Below are 10367 nucleotides of genomic sequence, written 5' to 3' on the forward strand. Positions count from 1 at the left end.
TCTGATTCATGTTTTACTTTTATGTCAATGATGGTCTTTTTCCTGTTCTCCTCAGATTTATTTTGGTGGGCCTTTGGCAAAATGAACCAGATAAGAGTGTGTGTTCTCTCCTGGCCTGACAGTCTGCATTGCAGAAGCCAGATCACCTCTCCATACCATTCTCATCACATCCTGAGGTGTTGACATGTGAGTATGAGTGGAAATCATGCCACTTTTTGGGAGACTTGAGTGAGATCCGAGTGCTGGCTGGTCACCCTGGGGGGAATTTTTGTGGTAAGCTAGAGATTGTGATCGTCAGGGATCTCCAGTCCTTAAGTGGCCTCCAAGGCCTTGCAGGGTCCGACTGCTCTCCCCCTCCTCTGTCCTAAGCCAGTCTGTATTCTAGCTGCATGGCTCTCCGTACTCCTCTCTGCCTCCTAACCTTCGTACATGCTGTTTATTAGACATGCGGTGTTCTTCCTCAGCACCTCAGACTCCCTCACACACATGCTTAGGCACAGTGTGTTGCCGTCACATGTACTACTTCCCGTTCATCTTATTTATGTGGCTGTTTATAATTGTTTGGTGTCATCTGTGAACCATACACCCCTGTGAAAGCAGAAACTGCATCTCCTTTATCATTTTATCCCTAGTGTCTGGATGTCTTTGATAATACCTGTTTATTGAATGGTTGAATAAATGAGTGTCTGCCATTTTGCAGTTCAGGATTAGAGCTTTCTGCCTGGCAAACCAGTATGAGAAAAAAGTATGTGAATAACCTTGTATTTTTTAAATAAGTATTTTGTTTGGCATGTGATAACTTGACTCTGAGTGCTTCTGCTTCCTGTGAGAGAAGGCTCCTGGTGCCCTCTTGGACAGGGGTGTGTGAGCAGAACTGTGGGTAGGCGATCCTTCCTGGCCTACAGAAACTCTTATAGTTCTGAATCTTAATACCATCAGCCAGATTTGACACTGAATTTTTCTCTGTTAACATCAGATTTGTGACAGCGTTCTCCTTTGCCTGTCTTTAATCTTATGTGTAATTAACTGTTTAATATTTGAATTTAGAAGCAGTTTTTGTGATAGAGTTGGTTGCCTGTATGTGAACATTTGGTTTTCTGTTGTCTTGAAATTCCTAGAGGGGGTTAAACAATTAAGTTCACTCTCAAAGAAAATTGGTTAGATTTGCATTACTGAGGAACTGTATACAAATTTGTATACTAAGATAATTACCTATCCAGCTCTGAATATGCAAGAGTACTAAATACTGAAGAACACATTTTTGAATTTATTTTTGTAGAGTACAGTGTTCACTTCACAGCTCTGTGTGGAAAACTTCCAGAGTCAGAGCTCTAGCAGACCTCTCCAGAGTACCTAACTCAACATCTCCACTTGCTTGAGGGTAAGCATTTCAAATGTAACACATCAAAAAGAGAGCTCTGGATTTTCTGTTCTTCCCCTCCCCAAACCTGTGACTCAAGGACTCACTAAATAACACTTCCATCTACCCAGCCGCTCAAACCAAAAATACAGGAATCATTTGTGATGCCTTTTTCCTTTGCCACAAATACACAGATTATCAGCAGGTTTGTCTATTTTGTCTCCAAAACACCTGTTGAATTTGTCCACTTCTTATCGCCACTGCCATCCTGCCGGTTCAGAGCACTCTCATCCTGCCTAGACAGCTGCCTCCTAACCGGTCTACGGGCCTCCTCTGTTTTCAACCTCTAGTCCCCTAGTTCTCCACACAGCAACATGAATCGTCTTTCAGTGGATTATGTCAGACCTTATTTAAACATCTTTAATGACTCCATATCACCTTTGAATCAAATTCAAGATCTTTATCTTGGCCTCCAGCTCCTAAAGAACTGGCTTTTGCACACCTGTAAAACCTCATTTTACTCCCCTCTACTCCATTCTTGCTATCCTCCAGGCATTCTGATGTCTGTTCTATTTTTTTTTTTTTCCTTTTTAGTCTTTGTATATTGCTATTTTATCTGTCTAGAATATTCTCCCCTTGCTCTTCCCAGGGCTAGCTCTTTCTCACAGTTTACTTTTAGCTTCTCTTCCATACAGAAGCCTTCCCTGACTGCTCTATTTAACCGCCATACAAACACCTATCCCCCTCTCCACCTCATTGCAGCTGCCTGTTTTTTTCTTCAGACTCCTCACTGCAATTTTTAAAGGTTTATTTTTTCAACTTTATGTATCTTGCCAGCTAGACTGAAGCTTAAAGACATACTTATCAAATAAATGACTTAGGGCAGGGGCTATTTTGAATTTAATTGCAGTGAGCCAGAACCGGGCCTACCACTGGTCCTTATGTGTATATATAGAGAGAGAGAGAGAGAGAGAGAAAGCACTCAAATATCTGTTAACGAATAGATGAGTAAGCATTCATTGAGAGACTTAACCATGTACTAAACTCTATGCAAATTCATGGGATCATAATACCCAGATCGCCCAATCTGTTAAAGATTTATTGTAGACCAGGGGTTGTCAAACTTTTTTTTTCTCAAGACCCATTTACACTCTTGAAAATGATTAAGGACTCTAAAGAATTTTTGTTTATGTGGATTATACCTATCAATATATATAGTTGTAGAAATTAAAATTTTAAATGTATATTAATTAATTTAAAATAGGTAGTAAGTTTATTACATGTTAATATACACAACCTTGTTTTAAATTTCATGTGAATAATTCCCAAAGCAAAAGACTACTGAGAAGAGTGGCACTGTTTTACATCTTTACAAATCTCTTTAACAACTGGCTTGAATGAAAACAGCTAGATTCTCAACTGCTTCAGCATTCACTCGGTCGAGATACCACATGTCATACAGCCTCAGGAAAACCCCATTGTACACTTGGGAAAGAAGTGAGAACTGCTGTAGATAATTTAGAAAATAGTATTTTGGAGATTTCCCTGGCAGTTTAGTGGTTAAGACTTTGCATTTCCAATGCAAAGGGTGTGGGTTCAATCTCTGGTTGGGGAACTAAGATCCCACCTGCCAGGCAGTGTGCCTGCCCCCACCTAAAAAAAGGATAATATTTTTGATTGAGATGGTGCTGTGAGTGCTGCATTCACATTTCAACCTGTTTTTAATATAACTTTCAGTGATCTAGAAATGTATGGATAAAAAACTGAACAGAAAAACTAGGATCTGTGGGGTTGAAGAGCTGAACCTGTTGGACTTCTGATCTTTAAATACAGGTGGTTAACAGTTTGACTGCTAGGGAGTAACAAGGTCCAGAAGCACTCCATGCATATTGAGGTCCCAGGCTCATTGTGTCAAACAGGGGCTGGGGTGAGATTCTCCTGACATGAAATGAGACTGAAAAAAAGCCAGTAATAGTTACTCAGGGCTTCAACTTACATTAAGAGCAGTGGCAGGAGTGAAAACATCACCATGTAGAGCACACCCAGCCTGAGCTTAAATTTTGCTCAGTGACTAACATACTCCTTTATCTCATGGCACAGAGCCCCCATTTAACTTGTCTCAAGACTAACTTTCTACAGCAAAGAAGACACAACCAAAAAAAGGAAAAAAGCTAGATATGGAGGGAAGGGATAGGTGGGGTCAGGGGTGATAGCCAAGTGTTCTAACAAACACTTAGAAATTAAAATTACAAAGCACTGAGTTAAACATAGGAAAACTTAACAATAAGCAAGACAACAAAATGAGCTGTCAGGATAAATTCATTCCTGATAAAAATGCAATTCTAATAATTTCAGTGTAACTTTAAGATTCTTGAAAGATAAAGAATAGTATTCATACAATGTTCATCCATTTGAGAAAGGTAGATATAAAAAAGCACTGATTAAAAATCTTACACATGAAAAAAAAAAAAAGGCCACTGTAAAACACGTCAAGGTAAACATTATATTGGATGCAGTTCAAAAAAGGAGTTACTCAGAAAGCAGCTCAGAAAAGTACATGAAAAATAGAGAATGTAAACAAAGGACAGACTAAGAAGGCCAAATATACTCTAGGAGGTTGAGAAGAGAATAAAGTTGAAATGGCAGAAAAGCTATATTGGCCAAGGTAGACTGGCCAAGAATTCTGCAGAATGGCAGAAAGACCTTCATTGGTCACACAGTCCTGAGCAGGAGAAACAAAAATAAATCCATATATAACACCTTTTGAAAAGCCACAGAGGAAAAAACCAATGCTATTAGGAACATTTATATCATAGCAAACCTCATCAGCAATGTTAGATGTTGAAGACAATAGAATAATATCTTCAAAATAAGAGAAGAGAAGGGTCACTTTACAATTCCATACCTAAGTAAACTGTCATTCAAAAAATATCTTAAAGCCATTTTTAGAAACACAAATACAGAGACTGCCCCCTACACTAAAAGGCTTATTTAAGGATTTATTATAATGAGGGGGGAAAAAAGAACCTAAAGAGGAGTAAAATTCAAGAAACGAGAATAAATTATCAGTAAACGTAATTAATCATTGACTGCAAAAATTGTGCTTTGGGTTTGTTTTAAAAATATGTAGCTAAAATTCTAGACAATAACCAGGAAAGTGGGAATAAGAAATTCAATGAATTGCTAAGGTATGGCAGGTTCCTTTATTATTTTACACTCTGTTTAAAAAATAAGTACTTGTATATAATTAAGAATTTAAAGACAGACGATAAAATAACATTTAATTGAAAGCTTTCAAATTAGCAAAGAGAAAAAAAAGTAAACTTGATCAAGTCAGTAGAAGGCAGGAAAGGAAAAAATAAGGAGCAAAGGAAAAGGCACATTTAACAAGCAAGTATATCAGAAACATAAAATGTGAACAGATTAACTCCCCTATTGAAGGCAGACTTCAAGATTAATTTCTTTGATATCTGATTTACAGGAAATCATGAGCTTGTTCCTACCTAAAACCATGGCCTTGAAATACATAAAGCAAAAACTAAAAAGAATTACCAGGAGCAGTGAATGAAGCCATAGGCTAATGGGAGTTTTTTTTTTAAATAATTATTTAGAATTGATATATCAAGCAGACAGAAAACTAATAAGAATACTGAAAATGTAAACACAGAACTTGATCCTATGGACATAAATAGAAATTGGTACCTGATAATTACAGAATGCTTATTCTTTTCTAATACACTGAACAATTAAAAATTGATTACATCCTAAGATCACAAAAGAAATTTTAACAAATATCAAATAATAACATATAGACCATATCATTTGGCTATAATATAGTTAAATTGGAAATCTATAATCAAAAGACTTTTAAAGAACTTGAAAACCTAAATACATTCCTTAGTGTGACTAAGAGGAAATCTATTTGCAGCAATGGAATATAGTACCAAACAACAGTGAAATGTATGGAATGCGGTTCAAGTGGTACTTGAAAGGAATGTAATAGCCTTAAATGTACCTGTTAAAAATTAAGAAAGATTAAAGGTAAATGAGTTAAATGTGCAACTCAAGATGCTAGGAAAAGAAACTCAAATAAAGAGAAAAAAGGAAATAATAAAATAGAGAACAGACATTAAATGTAAAAGAAGAGTAAGTAAAGAGGACAATTTTGTTAGAAAATATAAATGACCTAAATTGACTCAAGATAAAGCAGAAATATAGTACAAAACTAAGGAAACCAAGTAAAAAATATTTCATGCAAAAAGACCTCAGATTTAATTTTATAGTGAGTTATGTTAAACTTTCAAAAATGAGAAACTCTATTTTTTATGATCTGTTGTAGAGAATATAAGCAGGAAGAAAATCTAAATAATTTTATAAGTCTAGTATAGCCATGATACCAAAATGAAACTAGTAGAATAAGAACTTAGGTGCAAAAACCAAAAGTAAAATATAACTCAGTAGTATCCTGCTGCATGTGTATATAAATCAGACCCTCATTATCATGATCAAGTAGGGGTTACAAATGCCACATTTCAACATCAGAAAATTTGCCTTAACTCTCCACATTAACAGATTATATAACATAAGCTTCCCAAAAGATAACAGAAAAGTCATTACATAAAAATTAAATGTATTCATGAAAAAATTTTTAGAAAACTAGAACTAAAGGGAATTTCCTTAATCCCCAACAAAGAGGCTTTGCAAACAAACTTACTGTGGACATTTTTACTTGATAATAAAAGATACATATCCCCTTTCAAGTCTAGAACAAGATTTATTCCATATTTCCCCAGAGGTCCTAGAGGATGCATTATGATAGAAATGAGATATAATTGTCAATAAAAATCTAAAAATTGTCATAAACCAGTTAACATTTTCAAAGCGTCCAGGAAAATCTGAGAGAAACTATTAGAACTAACAAGGACAGGTCAGCAAATTCACTGGATTAAAAAAAAAAAATCAACATATAAAAAGCAATAGCAGATAATTCTCAAAAACCATAATCCAAGACAAATCATGAGAAACTGTTAGACAAACTCAAATTGAGACTTTCTAGAAAATACTTGACCACTATTCCTCAAAACTGCTAAAGTCATTAAAAACAAGGAGATACGGAGGATCTGTCACAGCCTAGAGTTGTCTGTTGCTGCTGCTGCTGCTAAGTCGCTTCACTCGTGTCCGACTCTGTGCGACCCCAGAGACAGCAGCCCACCAGGCTCCCCCGTCCCTGGGATTCTCTAGGCAAGAACACTGAAGTGTGTTGCCATTTCCTTCTCCAATGCATGAAAGTGAAAAAATAAAGTGAAGTCGCTCAGTCGTGTCCGACCCCTAGCGACCCCATGAACTGCAGCCCACCAGGCCCCTCCGTCCATGGGATTTTCCAGGCAACAGTACTAGAGTTGGGTGCCATTGCCTTCTCCGAGAGTTGTCTAAGGACACATAACTAAATGTAATGTGGTGTTCTGGATGGGATCCTGGGACAGAAGGAAAACATTTATGGCAAATCTGTAGTATAATTACTAGCTTTGTACTAGTGGTAATTTCTTCATTTGACCACGTACCAAAGTTAGGTAAGATGTTAACATCAGGGGAGACTGAGTAAGGAATGTTTACATTATCTTTGCAACTTTTCTGTAAGTATGAAATAATTTTTTAAAAGCTTTATCACTGTTTTAACTCAAAAATAACCTGTTAGGTAAGTAATGGGAAAAAAGACCTCCGAAAGTCAACCAAGATCTTTATGGGAAAAAATTACAATGTACTGTTGTTGGCTGTAGAAGACATGAATAAACAGGTAGCACAGATCATAGGCAAAGATGAGATGTCATGATAAAATGTTTTGGGTTCTCTTTAAATTTTTTTGTGGTTTCAGTAAATTGTTGAGGGCTAAGAATAGCCAAAGACACTTTTGAAAAACAAGGTAGGGCAATTGTCCTTTAAGATATCAAGATATTGTAAAGCTCCAATAATTAATGCACGCAAGTAAACAGATGGACCTATGGGACAGACTAGAGTTTAGGAATGGGTCCACTCATACAGAAACATATATGTCAGGATAAAAAAATAGATCCATACCACAGAACATATATAAAACTAAACCTGAAAAAACTAAAACTTAAGGGTATTGTATCTTTATGATTTCAGCATGGAGAGGGATTTCTTAAGGTATAAAAAAGCAGAAATCTGAAGGAAAAGATTATTAAATTTTACAGCACAAATATTTAACATTCTTCCGTGACAAAAGATATTGATGCCTTTTCTTTTAACTTTGTTCATGGTGTGGATTTTAGACATATTGAAGTGTGATTGGGGTCAAGAATAGGAGGTAATTCAAGCTGCAACATGATGTCTTATTTACAGTTAAAGAAGATGCTGTCTAGAAAATACTAGAGGGAAGGGTTTGAAGTCAAAGCAGGTAGTCAAGTGAGTAGGCTAATACCTAGGGGGTAATGATTAGTACTATCATGCAGAGCAAAAAGGGGACAAATTTGGAGTGTATCTTGGATGTAGAGCCAGCAGGACCTGCTGATGAATTGAATGTTGTTGGTAAAGGAACCAGGAATCCAGAACAATTGCAAGATTTTTGGCTACTGCAACTGGTGCTGTTTATAGAAATAGGGAAAAGGGAAATTACTGTTTGTTTTCAGTGTTTTGAGTTGCCCATTAGACATCCTGGTAGAGCACTCAGCTGTTAAGCAGCTAGTTGGGTATATGAGACTGGGCTTCTGTAGAGACTTCTGTGCCAGAGGGAGCTGTTGGCATGCAGGTGGCATTTAAACCATCCGGCTAGGTTAGACTGCTGCCTAGGGAGTAGATGTTGAGGGAGAAGGCTAGTGACTTGAGTTCTGAGCATTGGGAGCTTGAAGGGAACAGAAGCCAACTAAGAGAACAGAAGGGGAAAACCAGGGCAGTGTAGTGTCTCTGAAAATAAGATGGTGTGAGTTTTTATTATCATTGTTTTAATGAGGATGTTGAATGTTACTGAAAGATCAAGTGAGATTAAGAACAAGTTTCTTAGCCACATAGAGAACTGCTGAAATTGCCAAGTAGTTTCAGGAGTGTGGAAAGGGGGAAGCCCCCAGTGTGGCATGGTAAGGGGAGAGAATGTGCGGTAAAGCTGTTGAGTCCGTGACAGAGACCACTCCATCAAGAAGGCTTTATTGGCTGGTGCCAGAAGGGAGTGCTGAGAAAGGGGAGACCCTCTGAGAACATGTGCTATCTGATGGGAATGAATGATGCGGGATCCAGAGAAAAACCTGTGTTGCAGATAGAGGTTTTGAGGAGAGAGGGGATGGAGGGGTCCCTTGAATGTGTTAAATCACCTTCCAGACCCTAGCCAGACTTTAAATTCCCCTCCGGGGTTCGGAAAAAACACCTCTGTGGGACGCTGGGCACCTGCAGCGTCCAACAGCTCCCCCAGCGGCTCCTGACGTGTGTGGCCAGATTTGGAAACCTCTGCGCTACGCTTAGGACCGCATTCACTCTCAGTGGTCCCTCTAGAATCTCTGTGGGTGCTCATGGGGAGTATTCAAGGGTGCAGAGCAAAGGCGTTTTCATTCAGATTTTCTGTTTATGTGGCACTGCTGGCTGGCCGGAGACTGTTGAAGGCTTGGGGGGTTTCAAACACCGCCCCCCCGCCCCAGGTCAGCAGCTGCCCAGTATCCCCAGGAACCACTGATTTATAAATATTTATACTTACGAAGTGTAAATGTAAAAATTCATTTTGGATATCCTATTCTTTATGCTCTTGGGTAATGTACATTCTGTAATTAATTATATCTCATGAATCTTTTCCTTTAAAATTCAAGTCTTACATTTTAGCTGGCCACATAAAATCGCATGGTATGGCTTTGCCCGGGTACAGTTTGGTGCTTCCACAGAGTGCCTGTTTTTCACAAAAAGTGACGCTCGCCAAGCACGCCTGCATGGGCTCGCTCGCACCTCTCCGCTTTATTCCTGGAGAGGGGCGGCCGGATCACCCGCGCGTCGGGGGCTCGCTGAGACTCCCCGCGCCTACCGCACGGCAGAACGCGTGTTTCTGGAGGGGGAGTCCGGCAGAATGGACTGGAGACGGGCAGGAGCCCGCCTCCGTCTTCCTTCCCCTCTCTCCCGTGGCCCCTGAGGTGACCGGCTGACAATTTCTTGCATGCTTCCGCAGAGGTTTAACCGCGTGTGTGTTCACCCTTAACAAACGAACAAGTGGGACTGCTTACCGGGTCGTGGCTGCACGCTTCGGCCTGACCGACGGTGTGACTGACAACCGAGTCCTCGATGGTCGTCTGTCCCGCGCGGTGCCACCGCGTTTCCCGCCGCACAGGTCCTCAGGCGGCGATGCGCCCCGCACATCAACCGTCCGGCTGGACGGCGGTGGACCGGCCCGGCGGCGGCACGCGCGGCCGCGTGAGGAGAGCGGCCGCTGAAGCGCGCGAGTCGCGCTCTCGGTTTTTCGGTCTTTGGAAGTCGGGTCATGAGTTCTGTCCCGCAGGTCTGTCGGCCATTTGTGCTTTTCTGTGAATTGCCAGTGTCCTCCCTTTTTGCCCATTTTTCAGGCGCGATTTGGTCTGTACGGTATCGGTTTCCAAGAATTCTTCGTTTATTAGGGAAGTTAGCCCCGGGTCTTTCGTGTGTCCCAGGCAGAAAAGCCTCGTCTCCCACTTTCTCATTTGTCTTTAACTTCAACATACATATTTTTGCCCGCCAGCTTTTCACTTTCTTAGACAAATGTACGGGTTTGTTTGTTTGTTTGTTTGGTCTCTTCAGAGGATTTGCATTTGGGAGTCGTTGGTAAGGCTCTCTCCGTGTGACCCCCCTTCTTTGTTTGGGGGTCGAACACACCCCCACCCCCCAGACCCTTCCTCAGGGCCCCTCGCGTTGGCTCTGTTGACGTCAACCTCCTGCCTTCGCGCCAAGCAGTCGCCACGGCAACCGCGGCCCGATGGGCAGGGCCGAGGGTGTGGCGAGGGGCCCTGGGCGCAGGGGGCAGCCGTTGATTGGCCAGTGCCCGGCC

At 40.3% G+C, this 10367-nt stretch overlaps 1 protein-coding gene across 3 annotated transcripts in view; it reads right to left on the bottom strand.

Annotated features, from left to right (window-relative positions):
* The window catches only part of LOC113875557, a 196911-nt gene extending 186625 nt beyond the window's left edge, over nt 1-10286 (bottom strand). For 2 of the 3 annotated variants that reach the window (XM_027514056.1, XM_027514057.1), the window contains exon 1: nt 9574-10271. In XM_027514056.1, the coding sequence (XP_027369857.1) occupies nt 9574-10042 (469 nt within the window). In that variant the 5' untranslated portion in view covers nt 10043-10271. Of the gene's footprint in view, nt 1-9573 lie in introns of all 3 variants that reach the window. The other variant, XM_027514058.1, reaches the window with a different exon arrangement.
* Nucleotides 10287-10367: the final 81 nt, after the last annotated feature.

This window comes from Bos indicus x Bos taurus, chromosome 18 (assembly GCF_003369695.1).
Source record: "Bos indicus x Bos taurus breed Angus x Brahman F1 hybrid chromosome 18, Bos_hybrid_MaternalHap_v2.0, whole genome shotgun sequence".
Taxonomy (NCBI): Eukaryota; Metazoa; Chordata; class Mammalia; order Artiodactyla; family Bovidae; genus Bos; species Bos indicus x Bos taurus.